The sequence below is a fragment of the Amblyomma maculatum genome, chromosome 6, assembly GCF_055883805.1.
Source record: "Amblyomma maculatum isolate TAMU_Amacu chromosome 6, ASM5588380v1, whole genome shotgun sequence".
NCBI classification, from domain to species: Eukaryota; Metazoa; Arthropoda; class Arachnida; order Ixodida; family Ixodidae; genus Amblyomma; species Amblyomma maculatum.
The window spans coordinates 175,862,421-175,882,799 of NC_139349.1; the positions used below are offsets into that span (position 1 = coordinate 175,862,421).

The window sequence follows — 20,379 nt, forward strand, 5'->3', positions numbered from 1 at the left end:
TCCAACACAAAGAAATTCGCTCCATCGAACAGCCAGCTCTCGAAATGGGAGAAGTTCGCGGCCAGACAAACGTGAAACTCGTCGGAACTAAGCGAAGGCGCCTTTCAAGTCGCGCCCTCAACGTACGCACAAGACGGGAGACGAACGCTGCAAGTGGTGTGGTGGTGTGCGTGACCACACGAAGACAGTGTCCCACGATAGACAAGACGTGCAACCAGTGTGGGAAAAAAGGCCACTACGCCCGCGTCTGCATGTCTAAGCCGAAGGACGAGACCTCGAGTATCCGACAACGACCAAAAGATCTCGGAGAGCTATATCTAGGCGAAATCAAAGTGGGAGTGAACACGCCGTGGAGGATTATTGTTACCGTGAACAACTTGCCTTCTACCTTAAAGGTCGACACCGGCGTGGATGTGACTGCAATCGCACACGACCAGTACGACAGAACCGTCATGGGACCCATCAAGTCAGCGCAACAGCTGTTGATAGGCCCAGGCCAGATAGCGATAGCCACTGTTGACTACATCGATGCAACCGTCACCTGGCGCAACACTGAAGTCCAAGAAGCAGTATTCATCATCAAAGGATTAAAAGAACCGCTGCTTAATCGACCAGCTATAGAAGTACTTGGGATTCTACAGCGCCCTCTTGAGCTAGACGAAACCCTCGCAGAATCAACTGATGTCCCCAACTTCTTGGCGTCATACCCAAAGCTAACGTCCGGGCTTGGAGTCATGAAGACTGAGTACCGCATCAAAGTCAAAAAGGATGCTGGGCCATACGCAGTCAGTTATCCTAGGCGCGTGCCTCTTCCACTGCTTCCACTTGTGAAGAAAGAACTAGAAAGGATGGAAGACTTGGGAGACATCCAGAAGACCGAGCGAGCAACCGAGTGGTGTTATCCAATGGTTGTCGCATGAAAAAAGAACAATCAGCTGCGCATCTGCGTGGACTATGGTCAACTCAACCAACAAATAATACGCGAACGTGTGCTCATGCCTACAGTGGACGAGGGTCTTGCAAAATTAACAGGTGCAACAGTTTTCAGCCGCCTAGATGCACGAGCAGGGTACCGGCACGTGCCACTGTTCAAGGACTCTCGCGAGTACACAACCTTCATCACACCAGTTGGCAGGTTCCAGTTCCTGAGGCTTCCCTTCGGGATCTCCACAGCGCCAGACTTCTACCAACGAGAAATGCTCCGTGTGCTCGAAGGACTAGATGGTGTGCGTTGTCTACAAGGTGACATCATTGTCTCAGGGAAGAAAACTGAGGAACACGACACCAACCTACTGCTGGTGCTGAGGAAGCTGGAAGATGCAGGTCTTACCCTCAACATCAACAAGTGCTCCTTTCGACAAACAGAAGTAACCTTCTTAGGACACGTCGTAAACTAAACAGGAGTCGGCGCCGACCCGCAAAAGGTCAGGGCCATAGTCCAGCTCGACCCAACATGTAACGTGTCAGAAGTCAGGACTTTGTTGGGCTCTGCAAACCACCTAGCGAAATTTCTTCCAGAGCTAGCAGACTTTACGAAGCCTCTCAGAGACTTGCTCCACCAAGACGCCGACTGGCACTGGGGCCCAGCTCAGCAGCAGAGTTTTGACAAACTCAAGCAAGCTTTAAGCAGGACGCAGTTTCTCACTACGATGCTCAATCGCCTCACACAGTGTCTCTGGATGCTTCCTCATACGGTCTTGGGGCTGTACTTCTACAGCAGTCGCACGAAAAGCTCCTACCTCTGGCATATGCATCACGCTCCCTTACGGATACAGAACAAAGATATGCCCAAATCGAAACGGAGGCGCTGGCAATCACATGAGCTTGCGAACATTTCCGCAAATACCTGCTGGGATCAACCTTTCACGTGGAAACGGACCACAGGCCGTTAATACCGCTGCTGACGACTAAACGACTTGACGAGCTGAGTCCTCGCCTTCAACGTTTCAGGATGCGCCTTTTGGAGTACGACTACACCATGTCCCACACTCTCGGCAAAAAGCTGTACACAGCTGACCTTCTGCCCCGGAAGCCATCTGGGAAACCAGCAGACAAAGAAAGAACTCTCCAGAGTGCAGTGCGCGAGTTTGAAGAATTAGCACTTGAACAGCTCCCTGCTTCAAACCAAATGCTGGAAAAAATCAGGGCAAGCATCCAGTCAGACGAAACAGTTTCCAGGGTGGCTACCTTCTGCACTACATCATGGCCAACTGTGCGTGGGCTGTCACCTGACCTGAAAAGGTACGTCAAGGTGGCTAGTGAGATTTCGCTCGTTGATGGTCTGCTATTCAAAGGCGACAGAATAATAATCCCGCCAGACATCAGAGTAGAGGTTCTGGAAAACCTCCATGCAGGCCACTTGGGCACAACGAGGTGCCGAGCGAGGGCAAGAGAATGCATATGGTGGCCAGGCACAGGCAAGCACATTGAAGACTACGTGGAAAAGTGTCCAACTTGCAGAGAGCACAGAAAGCCAGAAACAGAACCCCTGCTTCTAACCCTATTGCCAGCACACCCTTGGGACACAGTCGGCATGGATCTCTTCACGCTAGAGGGGAAAGAGTATGTTGTAGTAGTAGACTACTACTCCCGATTTTTCGAGCTAGAACAGCTGCCGAGGACAGCTACAAAAAACATAGCCCTAGTCTTGAAGCCAATGTTTGCACGGTACGGTGTTCCACGGACGATACGCACAGACAACAGGCCGCAGTTCACTTCCACAGAGTTCAAACAACTAGTGCATCACTGGGGAGCCTCACACACAACCTCAAGCCCTTACTACCCACAGAGCAACGGTATGGCGGAGAGGGCTGTGCAGACAGCAAAGCAGTTTTTGAGGAAGTCTTCCAACATACACGAAGCGCTGCTTGCCTACAGGGCCACACCCAGCGTGGAAGAGTTTTCACCAGGATAACTCTTAATGGGTCGTCGTCTGAACACCACAGTACCAAACACTTCGAAGCTGCTAGCCCCGAAGTGGGACGACAGCGAATTCAGACAAAATAATGAAGCCTACAGAGTTCGTGAAAAACGATCATACGACGCCCGGCACAAGGTACGGAGCCTAGAGCGCTTACCACCAGGCACAGCTGTGCGCATCCTCGCTGGAGCTGCACCACACGGCGTGGTAACACAGCCAACGTCAGAACCAAGGTCCTACGTTGTACAAACCGACCGAGGACAAGCAAGACGTACAGCAAGACACCTGCAACCGCTGCAGGACACGAGCACCACAAGAAGTGGACGTCATTTAAGCGACCAGAACGCCTGGACCTGTGAGATCAAACCTTTCAAGAAAGGGGGGTGTTGTGGGCGCCACTGACGACAGCGCCCCAAGCGGCAAGCTAACCAGGCGGACCGCCGGGAGAGCCCGTCATGGGCACGCGAGTAAATCGTTAGCCGAACCCAACTCCAAGCCGTCCCTATGCCTTCCCTAGTTGAATCGAACCTAGTGCTGTTTGGTCTCTAGCTTTCTGGATGTCCCCAGCCACTGTACCCAACCAAGGTTTGTTGTATGCGTTGTGCACGTGTACCTTCTCTGCGCGCGAACTTTAGTTTGTTGCAGCCCACAGCGTCCATCATCCGCCATGGCATTGCGAGGTTTACTGGTTGGCGATAGGCAGCTGAAGCGTTTGTGCAGGGCTCGTCTGCGGTTAATTCCATCTGTAGAAACCTGCACATTCAGCTTCGGAGGCTACGACGCCTTGCGTCTTGCAGACGCCGTGCGGCGCCTTGATCTGCGGCGCGCAGACTTTGCGATTGTATACGTCGGCGGCAACGACCTGTGCAACCCGGATTTCAGACCGCAAGATATTTGCAAGAACATTAAGGTACGTGATCTTACAAATCGTCGACGCTTTTTAATTGCAGTAATAAAGTCTCATTTATCATTTCACATCCTAGGCCCTCGTCCTGCAGCTTCTGGGTGGCGTGGGCATTGTTTTTGTCACGAACATTTTGCCACGCTGCTTCGGAGCAGACAATGAAGCAAGCCGCCGCTGGCTCAACGGCCGTCGATTACTTAACAAAAAGATCAAGAGGACTTTTCAGCTGATGAACCATGTTGTGATACTGAACCCGGAAGTGAGTATGCATGCTGTTTCGTGCAACGTTTGGTCTCGTGTGTGTCTTGGTCTACGCATTACCAGCGAACAGAGCACAGAAGAAGCAAGCAGAATTGAGACCATACTATGATCTAAGGGCTGACTTGCAGCAACATTTATTCATTGTACGTATAATCTATAAACGCGTTCTATATATTTATATCTATAATCTATATAAACGGTCTAGGAGAAATTTAGCGCCTGCATTTGGCCATGAACTGGCGAGCTCTTTTGGTAAAAAATAGTCTACTAGCATAATATTCGCCCTATCTCCCCATTTCGATAACCTCAGCTTGGCTGTGTCAGTTTACTTAATTTTTTTTTGTTCACATGCCTAACATGCTCCAGCAAGTGTGAGGAGGCTGCATTAGAAACTGGGGTGACAATAGAACAGCATTATTTCAACATCATTTTACCATAGTAAATGACCAATTCGAAAATAGAGCTCATGATGGAAAACACTTCACAACAAAATGCAGCATATTTTTGCTTCGAAAGTAACGGGGTCAGAGACATGAACAACAATGTCTTGAAAAACATGACAATACACGATAGCACATGACTGACAGTGCTGATTAATAAAAAGCAGTGGTTCTTTCCAAGGAACACTTGAAACTGGGGTAATCATGTGGAATGTGCAGCTCAATTGTGCTCGAGTTGGGGTAAAACGGTGCCCGCTGTAAGCAAATTTATGGAAGAGGCAAATAAGTGCTGTTCTGTGAGATTCTAAGGACAAGAGGAACGGCAGTCTCTTAATCTTAGTAAAATTTCAGCTGTCATGTTGAACAATGAAACAAGCTGCAGCACTTTTTATGTGCTCTATGGAGTCAAGTAAGTAGTGTTGATGAAGGACAATGAAAGATGCATATTCAAGTTAAGGCAGAACAAACATTTGATAGGCAAGCTGCTGGGTGCAAGTGAGCGTGCCTCTGAGGTGATATTTTATGTAGATGGACGGTTGTCTTTAGCAAAAGCTTTTTCTGTATTGGCTTTTCGTGAAAGAAAACAAAATGAACGCTAGGCACTTGTATGATGACACAACAGTGCCTGGACTTATGCAGTTAATAAGTAAAGAGAATCGAATTCTTTGTGACTAAATGACATTATCAGGCTTTTATAGCGTAAGGGGATTTTTCATAATGAACACCAGCTAGTACTGATCTTCCTGAAAAGCATTGTTGTCAATAGACAGGATTTTTCTATAAATAATGTAATACTCGGCAAATAGTCCGATGGCTGAGGCAATATTTAACGGCAGGACATTTATGCAGGAATGGATTTGTTGCTCCATTCTGCTCCAAACTGCTTTCCCTGCTCAATCTTATTCAAAAATACAATATTGCACCATAACTTCTCCAAACTGGCTGCCTTGGTGTTTTGCCATTAAATTTAGCAGAACATGGGAGTCAGGCAGGTTCCTTATTCCGTCTTTCAGGCATTCTCCAACAAAGCCCAACAGCAGTTGACAATTCCAGATTACAAGGAATTGATTTCCACAATTGTGAACAATAAATTGCACTCAGAGTGTGGCTTCTCTGTTCGACACCAGAGTTCAATCTTCCTGTCTCTTGCGTCGATCTGCTCTCCTCGAATTTTCCCTCTCCCTTGAAGTTTTTTTCACCTGATTGTTGGAAGATCCTTCTTCTTCGTTGTTTTCTTTTTCTAAATTTCTGAACGCCACAGTCGTGGTTGCTTCTTTGACCCCAGGCCCCAATGGCCGTTACAGCCGTAAGTCATAGCTTTGAAGCACAAACTGCGGCCAGTTTGGAGTACACCCCTCCATAGAGTGGCATGCCTCTCTTCCAGCCAGTGTTTCATTCGCTTCTTACCGCCTTTCAGGCACTAGTCTTCCGGTCCCCATTACTGCTCTTCATCCCTCGTTTTGGGGATGTCTTTCGTCCATCACCACTTGTTAGGACGCAGAGCTCACACATAAACACGTAAAAAGACTACTGTTTGTTCTTTCAGTATTCGGTGCAAGACACATCGTACACGACAATGGACTTTTGTCAAACGATGGGCCATTAATGCTGCCTACAAAAAAATATGATTCGATCCAATTCAATTAAGCAAATGTCAGAAGTGCAGCAGGTTGGTTGCATGTCAAGAGTTGCATGTCCATGCTATAAGGACTGTCATAGTTCAAGCAATGGCAGCACACTGGTACTACAGTTATAAGTGTTCTTGCAATGGTAATACAAATAAAATTTTCATAAACTAAGAGATACACGAAGCATGATAAATATTTTTTTCGCGAGGAAATTTGAAACGAGAAACTAGTTTTTTCTTTAGTTCCCCACTTCTTTCTATTCACTACAATTCCTACCAGAGCTTGTTGCACCAACTTTCCAATATCTGTATACTAACACGCCTAGTGCATTTCGATGGAGCGGTCTTGATGCTGCACAAGTGATTGGAGGGAATTTCAAAAAATGTTCTTTGTGTATGAACTAGCACCACCTCCTAGCCTTTTGAGTCATTGGTAGTAAGAGAAGCAAGAAAAGCAAACACTACAAACTACCACGAGATGTTGGCCAACTTGTCCAGCTACAAAGATCTACATGAGTTGTTCTGATGCTTCTGCTGCTAAAGCAAGAAGGTATTTCACCACTGAGCCTCTCTATTAACAACCATCTCAAGCCTACAAAAACGTAGTTGAAGCATTATGGGGTTGGCACCTTGAAGGTGCCAATTGCTACAAATGTTCTCACAAGTGTTGCAAAGCCATACAGGGCCTAATTCCAGTGTGTTGAAATTAAGGAAGCCCCAGCGTCTCTCAAGTGAAAGCATGAGGATGTATTGCCAAAAAGCAGTGAAGTAAACAAGCTAAAAAAGGAAAAGGCTGCTCTTTAGTTTTATCTATCCACCCTGAATGCACTACTGACGAATTCCCAGGAATTTTATAGGCACCAGCATAGGATGAAACAGGATATGCACAAGATAGGGAGCAGAAATATACTGCTCATTGATGTGAACTCCAAGCTAGTGGGAGTGCTTCAATGCATCAACATGCTACACTCCACATTTGAATCAATGAAACCAAAATAGTCGAAAACTTTTAGTCAAACTTGATATTCAGTATTGTAATGAAGCAAGCATTCTGCTTGCTGTTAGTCTGTTCCAAATTGTTGTTTAGGTCAGCTGTATTATTTTAATCTTCTGTACATGGTTTGGGCTGTTTGTCCTGACTCGACAGGGAGGCATGCATAGCCAGCGAAGCACTGAATGTTGAATTAAAATTGACCAGATGAAATTCCTATATATTTCAGGGATAAAAAAATGCAGTTAATAAAAATGTTTGGCCCTATAAAACATGTTCCAATACATAATTGTTCAAAAATTCTCTTTTTATTGCTCCAAAGCTGCTCCATAATAGTATCATTACTGCCCCCTGGGCTACTCCAAAATGCTCGAGCCTGCTTCCAGTCCTTATTTTGCAGACCAGAAATAATAACGGGCCTATTATACTACCTTGTAGTATGTTAGGTGTTGTACTGTTTAAATAGGATCAATTATTGACAAAAGTGAGCTGCTTACAAATTGAGAAAAAGTTTCTTATTCAAGCAATTGCTAAGGAATCATGGCCCAAAGATGATAGGTCAGCTATCAGACAACAATGTGGAAATGGAATGAAGGCTTTAGTATAGTCGAGGAATACATAGTTATTTTGAGGAGTCTTGTCTTCTGTGTAGCAGCTCATTAGTAAGGCCCACAGTTGCGTGGCTCATGATAGTATAGTTTTCTAAATCCGTGCTGTATTGGAAAGAAAGAACCTTCAGAAGCCTCCTCAAAATTGTGCCATGTTAGATGCAATGACGTGTTCGAGAAGTTTCATGACATACATGCCAGTGATATGAGGTGATAGCAATGAAAAGCTGTTCACACAATTACCAACATGCCCATTCTTGTTTTTTTAAACAGTCAGTGGTGGTCATCAATGGTGTCTGGAGCATTTCACGTGGAATGACTGTTTCAGTACAGATGGTAGTGATAATTGCTCGCACGATTGTGAGCTTTTGAAAATGCAATGATTTTTGTCGCTTGGTGATCCAGAGCTCGATCAAGTGTCTTGTTAAAAAAAAAAGTAAAACTCAGCAACACCTGTATCCTCAAACTCCTGTCATATGCTGTGGTTGCTGAAATTCGGTGCCATTTGCAACTTGGGCTTGACATTGTCGATCTGCACAAGAAATAGTTAACAGAAAACTTTTTGAATTCTTTGGAGAGGCATGCATGTCTTGGAACAAAATTTCAAAATTTTCCTCCCTATCGTTGAGCAAATCTGCAAAAACATCACAAGATTCTAAGCAATAGTTGTAAAGTGGTCCTGTGGACTTGCTTTTATTTGGTGCTGCCAGAGTTGTAATCTCACCTGAAAGGCACAAACATCCTTGCCTATTTTTTTTCCTGAAGTTCTGCATTCAAGATGTTCAGGGGATCACATAACTATGTGAGAAATACAAGGGGAACAAAGCCACTTCTTATCTTACACATCAGCAGTCTACCTACTTTTCTCCTCAAGAAGGGGTTAGTTTCCTTTCTGAGGTACAAAAAATCTCTTCAGCACTTTTCCGCTAGCCATCCACAAGTCGCATCTCTGCTACTGCTGGATGATTTCCCAGTATTAGTATATTCTACCTCTTATTGCACAGATAGAAAGAGATTGTGATTGTGAACTCCCAATGAAGTGCACTGCACCAAATACAACGTCCATGACAGATTTTATGCTCAGTGACTTGCTGCATAGTACTTCTTGGTGGAATGTGCAATGCACTGCAAAACACTATCTGTTGACACTGAAACCTTCGTTCTCAATTGTCCCACAAGACTGCTCCTGGTTTCAACCATTAAAGGCTCTCTGTCATTTGCAACACACACCATCCCTTCCTAGTGCTAACTGGTGTATTGAACAACCCCTTCAAGAATATTAATGTCTTCTGCTGTAGTCATGCCTTTTATTGGGATAAAGTTTAGTAGTTCTCCTGTCACCTTGAGATCTTTGCACTCCTAATGAAAATGGCACACCAGGTGTAATCTCGAATGTCAGTGTTTGTTGGCGAAAGAAGAAAATGCTTCAAAGTCCTCACACTGGTTCATCAAGGCATCTTCAATGTTGTGACTCAGTAATTTTTTCCACAACCTCAAACAGGCAGCTTTTCACTGTAATACTTATCAGCAAAACACTTTCCAGATTTGACAGATATGGGAATTGATGCTTACTGTCACGATTTCTTAAGGTTCTTTGGCAAGATTTTGGAAAAATTACTACTGCTTTTCAAGTAACGCTTTCAGTTGAGGCATATTTTCATTAGTGATATTTATTTATGATTTCTTACAGGGCCCAGAAAGACAGTGAGTGAGGAGGACAAAAAATGATATATGTACAAAAAAAAAGCAGTTAATACATGAACTACAAGGCACAAATGAACAGAAAGTATTGTACATTACAAAACTTAAGGGTGCAAATTTTACATAGATTAAAGGTGCTTAGTAGCGGCATGAATGCAAAATATGGCAAGTACATGTCTAGAAAAAAAAGGCAGTGGAAATATTACTAATGTCAGTCATTAAAAAATTAAAGCGCACAAGAAACCAAAATAAAATTCCATAACAATGAAAAAAAAAATCACAAACTGCAGAACAAAGATAAAGAATTGTTAAGATATCGCTACCCCGTCGGGGTGGTGCAGTGGTTACAGCGCTCGACTAGTGTTCCCAAGAATGCGGGATCGAATCCCAGCCTCGCCAGTTGCCTTTCGGTGGAGGCGAAGAGCAAAGCGCCCGTCTGCTGTGTGATGTCAGTGCACGTTAAGAAACCCCAGGAGGTCAAAATTCCGGAGTTCTCCACTACGGCTTCTCTCATAGCCTGAGTTGCTTTGGGACGTTAAACCCCTCAGACCAAACCAATCCTAAGATATCGCAGGAGAAAATGTTTGCCTAGCTAGTCATGGAATGATTAATGGTTGCACATACACGCAATAATGGCAGGACGATCATTCCAAACTACAGCACATGGAAGTGCGGATGAATGAAAAGCTTGAGTTCTTCCGTGAGTGTGTTTTATGCTGCACTGGTTATGTAGGCAATGGGAAATGCATGAAACAGCTTCCAGAGGTAATGGAGGTGGCCTGGTGCTGTAAGAATATTTATGAAGTAACCATAAAAGAGCGATGGAGCAATGAATGTCTAATGGCTGAAGGCAGGTATCATGCTTGATCTGTGTTAACCTGCAGTAGCAACTGTAGTGTCATGCAGTACTTGTGTGTCGTGAGACAAGCAGCTCTATTTTGGATGGATTCTAGTGTGTTAATTAAGTAGTTTGATATGGACCTATGCGGGTGATGCAAATTCTAGTTGTGGCTGTACGAATGCTAGGCATGCCTGTTTTCTTATGCTGTTAAAAGATGTATGCAAGTTTCGCTGCAGGTACTCGAGTGATGTGGAAGCTTTCGCACAAATGGCATGAATGTGCGTGGGCCATGAAATATTGTGCATCAGATGAATGATGCTCTCTGTGAGGTACGAAAAGTTATGATTAATACACTTGTGGCTTAAAATCTTGCATTTAGTAGAGTTAATATTCGTTTTTCATTTATTGCACCAGTCTGAGATTAGGTTCAGGTCATTTCGGAGAGCAAGGTGATCAACTATGAATGCGGTCATCTGCGAAAAATTGAAGGGAAGATAAATCCAGTAGATAAATCATTTACATATATTGAAAACAATAAAGGACCAAGAACACTGCCTTGAGGCATACCAGGTGCTACATCACAGAGTAAAAAGGTGAAACTGCTGTCGAAAGTAAGAAAGGTGTGAAGCAATGTCAGTGTTAACGAATCTAGACAAAGAGCACCTAATTTAAAAACAAACGGGAGTGTGCAACACGGTTGAAAGCATTAGGAAAATATTGAAAAATGCACTCTGTTTGTAGGTTGCCGTATATGTTGAAATGCAAGTCAGTCGTAATTACAAATAGTGCACCAAATTTCTCAGGATGGCAGGACATGAAATGGTATTGCATACTGTGCTCCTTTGGCGGATAAAAAACTTTGGTTTGCTCTGCAATTCACTAAAGAAATACGACTGTTCCATTTGCGGCTGAAATCTAATTTTCATTTTCAACTTTATGCTTTGTTCATGTCTTCAACAGTGACCTTCCAACACTAAGCTTTCAGAGTATAAAGGCAATATTTTTACTGTATTTTACTGACTTTCAAAAAACATTAAAATATATATTTTAAATGTGCAACGCAAATTAGAGCATGCAATCCTTAAGTAGCGTTTGGCGTGGCGATGCATCCTAATGCAGCTTTCCGAAGGGTATCACAAAGAATGACTTAGAAGCAGACAAAAAATAATTTCAAGTCATCCCACAAGGAAAGGCAAGGGCCAGCTTAATTTCGTCTTCATCCTGGAAGCCCTAATGTTTGCCTGGAATTCCTAATCTCTGCTTGTAATAATTTGTAGATGTAAGCACGAATATTTTCAAACTTGTAGCCTTTCTCACATTGCATATTGTGGCAATTGCAGTGGTAGTTTTTCAGTCTATACCTAAGGGTAAGAATGAGGTTTTTGAAATGAAGAAGGAATAAGAACAAAGTTTTCAGCATGCTGCTGGCAATCAGGAAGGCCACACCTTGAAGGGAAAGAAATATGTGGCAGATGGAAATCCTTGCTTCCTCATTAAATACGGAAACAAGGACTTGGAAAGGGCTGCAGGCACTGCATGCTACCCCACATGACAAAAAAAAAAAGCCCTTACAGTCTGCTCACAGAGGCATACTTTGTGTGTAATGCGATTTGTGCCCTTAGTGCCTTGAGAACTTGCTTTAGTTGCGAATCCCATTTTCTTCACAGCACTGAAAAAACATAATGCGATTGTTAATGCAGTGCCCCACAAGGCAAGTAATGGGCTAATTCACAGATTTAGTTTGCCCTCGGCTACTGGGAACTGCATTTTCCATGTCCTTTATCGTCACCTCAGCGGGTTCTCCTCATACAAGATAAAAGTTAATCAGTGACTCACAGTGATCTGGATAGGGACAAGGCAGGATTTTACTGCCCTTCAGTTCTCACACTAAAGTATAGCTACCTGCTGATGCAGAGCAACAGGTAGCTGTGAGTGAGATCGCCTGGAAAGAGATAGATGCAATTAAAGATCAGTTTAGTGTTGTTAGGCTAAATGTGAATTAGGTGCTCTAACACTTCACATTTTCACTTTATTTTCAGGGCGCAAATATTAGCATACTGTCTTACTTTTCTGAAAGACCACTCTTTATAGTTAAGTTGCTGCTACATGTATACTAAGCCATACAAACATATCCGCATGGCCTAGGTATAGTATGTGCCTGACTCAGGATTCAGTGGTCCCATTCGCATCTCAAAGGAGCTACACAAATTGGCTGCTGCTGCCAACTTGGCCATGTCATTTCGTCTCATGACGTCATATAGCCCTTGAAACGGTCAGTGGCCAGCCATGTCACCTGCCAACTTCCACTTTCCACAAGCATGCTCGTGAGAAGGCCAGACAAACAGACATTGGAGAAATGCTGAAGTGGGATTCTTATGGGCGGCTTTTTAAATAAAAACATTCAACAGAACATTCGTTGATGACTCAGCTTCTCTTCAATGAAAAGATAGCTTAGACAGAGTTTTTGAAATGGTACGAATTATACCATTGTCACTTATTGTGAAGAGAGGAAATTTAGACTGATGCAAAATAGAAGGGGTTCTCCATCTTTCTCTATATGCACTTTTGAATACAGCTAATGTTCATCCTGACTGTGCTTACATTAACGGGATCCTACCTTTTTGTTTCCATGAAGTGACTGTCATTCCTGTCAATATGTTTTTGGTAGATCTCAGTTTAGAAACAAAGCTGGTGGTGAAGCTGAATCATGAGCTGACTTGTGAAGCCAACACATAATTCTGGAACAAAGGCTGAAATTTGAGGACCCAGCTCAACACATTCCTTCCCTCTGCAAGCCACATACTTGAGACTTTTATTATACCTTTCCAATAAATAGTCACTAGGCATCGTCATATTGTTCACTTGACTGCTTTTTGCACTTGGCACTAGCACAGTGGACGCTGCAGTGGAACTGGTTTTTCAGCAGCCTAGACACGAGAAGTGAACAATATGGTGATGACCAGTGGCCACTAGTTGGAAAGGTGTATATAATATATATATATATATATATATATATATATATATACCATACATGCTTTCTAATTTGTATCAATCTGCCTTGGTTCCGAAGAAAGTTTTTTTTTTTTCAGCATCGCTTCCTGGATTCATCAAAAGCACCCAAGAGACACCTTTTTGCTGACGACGGTTGCCATCTGTCGGCTGGTGAGGGTATTCGGGAGGTGGCCGAGATCGTTGTCAGGGCCTTGGCTAAAGTGTACGGAGCAGGCATCCTTGGACCTTTCTCTAGAGCACCAGCCAGGCACATCATTTTTCGGTGCAGTCTCTGCGGTTCGAAGGGCCACGAGTACGGGGAGTGCTATGAGTACTGCAGGCTGTAGGACCTGCACTATAATCTGCAGGACTCATAGCAATGCATGGGTATTGCCGTGAAAGTGAGACCTGGGCCCGCATTCCAAGTTTACGTCGTTATCAAAGTGTCGCTATCTCATGTGGCCTCGAGTCATCTGATTGGTGGAAACACCAGAACATTATCTTCCAGTTTCGTGGTGGCAACACCCGGTTCTGGCATTTCCACCAATCAGATGACTCGAGGTCACGTGAGATAGTAACACTTCGATAACAACGCAAACTCGGAATATGGGCCCTGTTCGGTTTGATGCATGAGCTGTGCCCGCTGCTTGAAGACTGGGTACATCACCTGTGATCCTTTAATGTGCACTGACATGATAAATGGATGCCTTGTGCATGGCCTTAATTGAACGCAGCTGCCGTGGATGCGATTGAAGGCATGACTTCAAAATCATCACTTAAGCACCTTAACCGCTGAGTGGTTCCTGTTATTTATTTATTTTATTTATTTGGAATACTGCCAACCCCAAAGGGGTCATTACAGGAGTGGGTTCACAAATGAGGGCAATAGGAGAAAACAAATGCACATGAAGAAGTATGAAAGTTATAGAACCAGTGCAAATAGTGGCTGCAACAATTTATGGTGTACAGTTTCCTTCAGCAAAAAAGAAAAAAAACACAATAACAAGCCAAATTTCTTTTTTTTTCCTATTCATGGTCAACGAAGAAAGGCCAGTAGCCTTGAAATATCAACCACAGCATGCTAACTGTGCTAACACAGCCTCAAGAGAAAATGAAGTATCAGAACGAGAAGCATGGTGGGATCGGTAAACTAAACAATGCTACTACTTGATTTGAGGCATTTCTGCACTACCTGAAACATATGGCAGTACAGATGCATAGCACCACCTGTTCATAATTGGCAATACCCAATTAGAGCCATTGCATTGTTAAGGGGATTATTGCACTGTATGTACTGACACCGCAACTTGTAACCATATTAGACCACAGTCAGTGCAAACCGTGCAGAAGCATAGCGAACAAGTGTCACATCCTAGCTTCCATGGTTGTTTAGTCATCTCTGAATTTCTCATTTTGGACGCCTTTCTCTACAGCATGCAATTTTATTTATGTGAGGCATTCAGTGGTTTCACATTTGTCCATGACTGAAGCATTAACCAGCAAGTTGCAAGCTGTAGTCATGAACTGATAACAGTTTCAATTTATCTTTTTGCCTCATCATGTAACTCTCATTAATACAATCCCTCTGGTAACGGCATTTTATTTTGTTAGCAATACTCTGGACATAAAGACACTAATACAGTTCAATGAATTTAACAAACAAGTCATCATTACATTACATTTGACTGCACAGAGGTGCCTCATATGTTGCTGGAAAAAAAAATAATTTCAGAAGTTACAGTCACAAAAAGATGAGAAAAGAGTTCTGAAATAATCTTCAGAAAATCTCTACTGAACCTTCACAAAATCTCTACTGAACAGTTTCAGCAGAATCTGCAGTGGAGAAATGCGAAAGCCTGAGCGTCGCTGCTGCACACGATACATAGAGCGCCTCTTGTCGAACACAGCCAGCATTCCGTTGAACGCATCAAAGTTCACCGGCATTCTATAATTGTTTTACAGGAAAGGAAAGACACCGTATATGTCACTCGCAGAATCTCGCAGACAAATCTCGCTGACACGAGATTTTCACCATGAGCCTAGAAAGGCTTTAGCCTTAATAAAAAAGAAACTGAACACTTCAGCTCCCAGATATGACACGGTGTTTTTTTTTTTTTTGAGACTGCACAGTAAACGTTGAATATTCTGGTGTGACTAGCACTAAAGATGAACAGTATTCATGATTTGTTGCTTTTAGTTATCTATGTTATGATCTACCTGCTAACATTTTATTGTGCATGTTACTTTCTGTGGACAATTCTGTCATCTTTTGCTATCCTTGATCACCGTGGCGCCTCTAGTGTGACCTAAATGCCATGTTAAGATGTTGGAATGCTTGGAAAAAGTGGCTCAATACACATCTAAATGAAAAACAGGTGTTTTTTTTTCTGTGACAGCACAAGCCCTAATTTCTCATACAGTGTCTATAACACCACAGTAGTGAGGCACAAAATATTTTTAACTGTTTGTACTTGCATTTCATTCATGTTTTTTGGTTCTGCCCGTACTTGTTCAGTCTGCAGGCATGTTCGGATGAGGTCGTTGTTCTGAATTCGTGCTCGTGGCACTGTTAACACTCAAGCAAGTTCTTTTGTGGTCTGTACTTGTGCTCCAGATTGGGGGCTGTGAAATGACCTACACAAAACTACCCGTAATGTTTTCTTCATGAAGGTGCCTAGATAAATCCAGATAGTATAGGTAATTATAGTATTGGCTATAGAAATAGCAAGAGGCAGTGTGCAGAATGCAATAGCTTGAGTAATGGATACCTTCTTCAGCAAAAATTCAGCAAACTGAAGCATTGGATTTGAGCACGGAAAAGCCAGAATGAGGAGACAAAATATTAAATTGAGTTCATATTGTGCTCAAACCCTGGCATTGTGCAGGATGCAGAAGTAATCGGAAATATGAAATGCAGTGACTGGGACAGTAAGGTCTCAAATTAATCTGTATTGTAAGAAGGAATGGAACTAAAAAGTAAGGCAGAAGTCCATCAATGGACTAGCGGTGAAAGAGAAAGTAGAGGAATTTTGGGTCCCGCTACAGAACAAATATGCTTTAAACCCAGGAAGACGACCTTAGCTTTGAAGCAGTGAAAGATAATTTGAGAGATATCATTACTTTTATTTTTATTTGTTTATTATAACCTCAAGGGTCCCCAGGTGGGACATTATTTGTAAGGTGATTACAAAGATGATAAAGCCTCTGCAGTCTTGAAATGAGCAGAGTCGTAGATTAGCACAAGACTGCTGGGAAGGTCATTCCAGTCGCAAGCTGTGTACATGAAAAAAAGACTTCTAGAATGCAGTAGTGCGGACACGACGCGGGATGACCCTGTTAGAATGGCCTGTGTGGGATGTTCGACGTACCGGTTGGGTAAGCTGGCTGTCACGAGGAGAACTATAAAAAAACTGGTGATAAAGGAAGAGGCATGAAATTTGGCGACGGAAAGCGAGAGAAGGAAATTGAAGCTTTAAGGTGGATATGCTAAAGTATCGTCAGCAGTTTGAAAGGATAAAGCGAGTAGCATAGTTACGTACAAATTCAAGAGCTGTGATAAGGTTAGCTTTATGCAGATTAAAGATTGAGCTAGTGTGTTAAAATTTAGATCACACAAGTGTTTTGTAAGTTAAGTTAATAATTTTAAGGGAAAAGGAGCCATGCATAGGTTACGACTAAGGTAACCAATTGTTCAATGAGATGAATTTATTAATATGGTTAACATGGTAAGTTCATGATAAATCACTAGTTAGGGTAATACCAAGGTAATTAAAGGAGCTAGTGGAATTAATGGCAGAATCGTTAATTTTATCAGCAGGCGGAGTACAATTTTGGCAGCGGTGGAAAGTAGTACTGTCTTTGTGTTATTTAAAGAGATCAGCCACGCTGAGCACTATTGATGTATGCCATTGAGGTAATTTTGAAGCAGATGCGTCGCTAGGGTCATCCGCACCCGGTGCAAACCCGCCCCCCTTTCTCGCGCATTTTTAAGCACAGAATCGCAACTTCCTTTCTACCTCTTCTGTTCTCATGGTTTGCTTTGAAGTCAAGTTCGCTCTGCACCCAACCGCGCAGTGCGAGTGAATTGGCTTTTTTTTTTATTTGTAACACTTAGACGCAGTGATGGTGCCCCACGACAAATAATTCAGCAAAACATCACATTAAAAGCACATATTTTTGTAAAATGTAGAAAAACTAGCACTTATAAGTTGCGAGGAAATTCACTGAGCAAGCAACTTAAGACAGGTGATTGCCCAGTATGAGACCATAAGAAAAAATGGGCCTTATGCATTACGCATTGTGTAAACATTCCGTGCTTTTCGGTGTTTTGAAAGTGTAAGGCCGAGGAGCAAGAAAGGCACAGGGGATAAATGAAAAGACAAAGACTGCCGGAAAGATACTGCCAGTGGTCCTCGCTTGAGAAAGGAGAATGAACTACACGTACACAAAAAGAGGCGATGCGGCGGAGCAGCTGCTGACAGTTGCCGTCTAATGCTCCCGCGCACAGGGGTTTCCAATGGGTGTCGGGTACCTTAGCTGATGTTTACAGGGGATACACGCACATACACAGGCCGGTGCAACGTTAAAATGGCGTAGAGTCTCTGGCATAAACTAAGGCATGTGTTCAAGCACTCTCACAACAGACTAATTCAATCTTCGAGAAGATCCAGTCAGTGCCTCAGCGAGACCAATGAGTTCATTTTCGTGCCTTCACACAATAATTCATTTCGTTCCCCCCCCGCCCCGCCCCTTCAAACGCTGCACCCGGTGCGGACCGCACCCACCTTGCGACGCCACTGTTTTGAAGGACAGAAGTATCGTCGGTGTTGGTTATAGGGCGGTAGAGTACACAGTCATCTACGAAGAGGCGGATGGTAGATATTAGCGTGGAAGGCAGGTCGTTCATGTATATTAAAGAGATTAAGGGGCCCAGGACTGTGCCTTGAGGCACTCCTGAAAGAACATGCGAGTAAGTCGATGAGAAGTTGTTAGCAAAAGCAAATTACATGCAATCTGTTAAACAACTTCGGATCCGGTTGAAGACAAGTGAATGAAGATTTAAAAGGGACAGTTTGAGTAAGAGGCAGGAGTGAGGTACTTTATGGAATGCTTTCTCAAAATCCCAGAATAATGCATCGGTTGGGTATTGTGGTCAAGATTGGAATGAATATCATGCAGGAACAAAGCTGATTGGGTTTCACACGAATGACCTTTCTGTAAGATTGGATGGAAAAAGCTGACCGACGCTAGAAATGTAGCAACATTGTCGTGTTCCATGATTTTAGAGCATACACTAGTTAGCGAAATGGGTCGATAATTACCTGAAGATGATTGATCACCTTTTTTGGCTGCGATGACCTTCCCAATTTGCCAGTCAAGTGGAACGGAGCTAGTATCGAAAGACTGCTGAAAAATTAGTGAAAGAATAAGACTTGAAACGTATTGTTACTGAGCACAGTATCGAGACGACGACGATGTGCTGGTGTGAAGTAGGGAAGAAGACGACGCTCAGGTTTAGCTGGCTTCGTTCTGTGGTGTGCGGTGTGTGGTATGCATCTAATAGTGAACTAGCGTTTACCGTTGTGTACTTTTCCTTAACAATATTTACTGTTTTTCAAAGCTTTGGAATTAATTCCGCCGATGCCGCAGGAAGATGAACATTTAAGTGAATTGATAATATTGTTACGCAGCGGCAAGCGATGACAACAGGAGAACAGAGTACAGAGAGAAGATGCTCGATGGTCGTGAGATGACATTTAATGAATCTGTGTGTGGGCCCAGCGTGCGCGCTCCTGCCCGCGCCGCTGCCTTCTTCCTCCTTCGTCCGTAACAATATTAACAACTTCATACAGTTGAATGTGATGCTGTCCATTGGCGGATGTGGCAATGGTGGAAGGTTGGAAATATGAGTGTACCTCAAAAATAGATGGTAGGATGGTTAGACAGGATACTGGTAAACTGTCTGAGGGGATGAAATATTTGGTTAAAAAAAAAACAAAAGGTGGGAGCCTCCTACCAAAAAGACAGGATAGAACTGGCAGAGCTATTATAGCTAATCAACAGGTGTAAAGTGCCCAATGTAAAGCGCTATACGGAGAAAATTGAGCATAGAAAGAGTGGCAGTAGCCTAAACGCAAGAGAACACTATGCGAGGCAAAAGTTTGACCTATACGCTCATTGACAAGGTGGGCAATGCCTTTACCAATATGGATGACATAGAGCAGGCGAACAGTTCTGCATTCATCTATACAGTAGCCGAAGTAATCGGGACAATGATGAGAATAACAGTAGTGCAGGACAAGCAGATGTTCAATCAATAACAAAGGACGAGTTTAAGACAGCTTTAGAAAATGTGATAAGAGGGAAAGAAACTGGGTAAGATTAGGTAACTGCTGATTTTTGAAAGAGGGTAGGGATATTGCAGTACAAATATGTATGCCATGACTTGAACAGCATCGAAATCTGTGAAGGACGCTAACTATATATAAATTTGCTAAAATAATCACTAATAGAATCAGGGCAACCTTCGACTTCAATTGACCACAGGATCAAGCAGGTTTTCGGTAAAGGTTCTCTTCATGATAGTATCCATATTGTGAAACAGGTGATAGAAAAATGCTCTAGATAGAATTAATATAACCAGCCCTTTGATTACGCGAAAGCATTTGACTGGGTCGAAAGTTCAGCAGTCATGCTGACATTGTAAAACCAGGGTGTAGGTGAGCCACATGTGAAATTGCTGGGAGTTATCTATAGTGGCTGCACAGCAACTGCAGTCTTCAAATCATGTATACAGTGGAAAAAATAGTTTTATATTGGAGCAGTTTATGAGATAGGATCACGTAAAATGACCTGCCAGAACCCGGTTCCAATATACAGATTTCGCCCTGCTTTACTTTCCTATTCCTTTCCTAATGCGATATCAGCATTATCAGTATGGTCATTTTCTCAATACTTGATACATTTGACTAAAAGAAATGTGCAAATTATGTACAATTGCTTGATGTAATTGGCAGCAAACAGTACAGAATTATGCATGTTCCTGAATGGCCATTTTAAATCATAACATATTTTTTCGTTTTCTTACCATATCAA

The 20,379-nt window shown here is 43.1% G+C and overlaps 1 protein-coding gene across 3 annotated transcripts; it reads left to right on the plus strand.

Moving 5' to 3' along the window:
* The first annotated feature begins 3,532 nt into the window (after positions 1–3,532).
* LOC146187459 (uncharacterized) lies at positions 3,533–13,634 on the plus strand. 3 transcript variants are annotated; one of them, XR_014707929.1, is made up of 4 exons: positions 3,533–3,830; positions 3,904–4,083; positions 10,530–10,622; positions 13,383–13,634. XR_014707929.1 is itself a non-coding variant. In XM_084605775.1 (3 exons), exons 1-3 carry the CDS (start codon positions 3,588–3,590, stop codon positions 13,629–13,631), a joined length of 672 nt encoding a protein of 223 aa, XP_084461901.1. In that variant the 5' UTR covers positions 3,533–3,587; the 3' UTR covers positions 13,632–13,634. The 3 variants fall into 3 exon arrangements, 2 of the variants coding, with proteins under 2 accessions (XP_084461901.1, XP_084461903.1); XM_084605775.1 differs by lacking the exon at positions 10,530–10,622; XM_084605777.1 differs by lacking the exon at positions 13,383–13,634 and having other exon boundaries at positions 10,530–11,136.
* Positions 13,635–20,379: the final 6,745 nt, after the last annotated feature.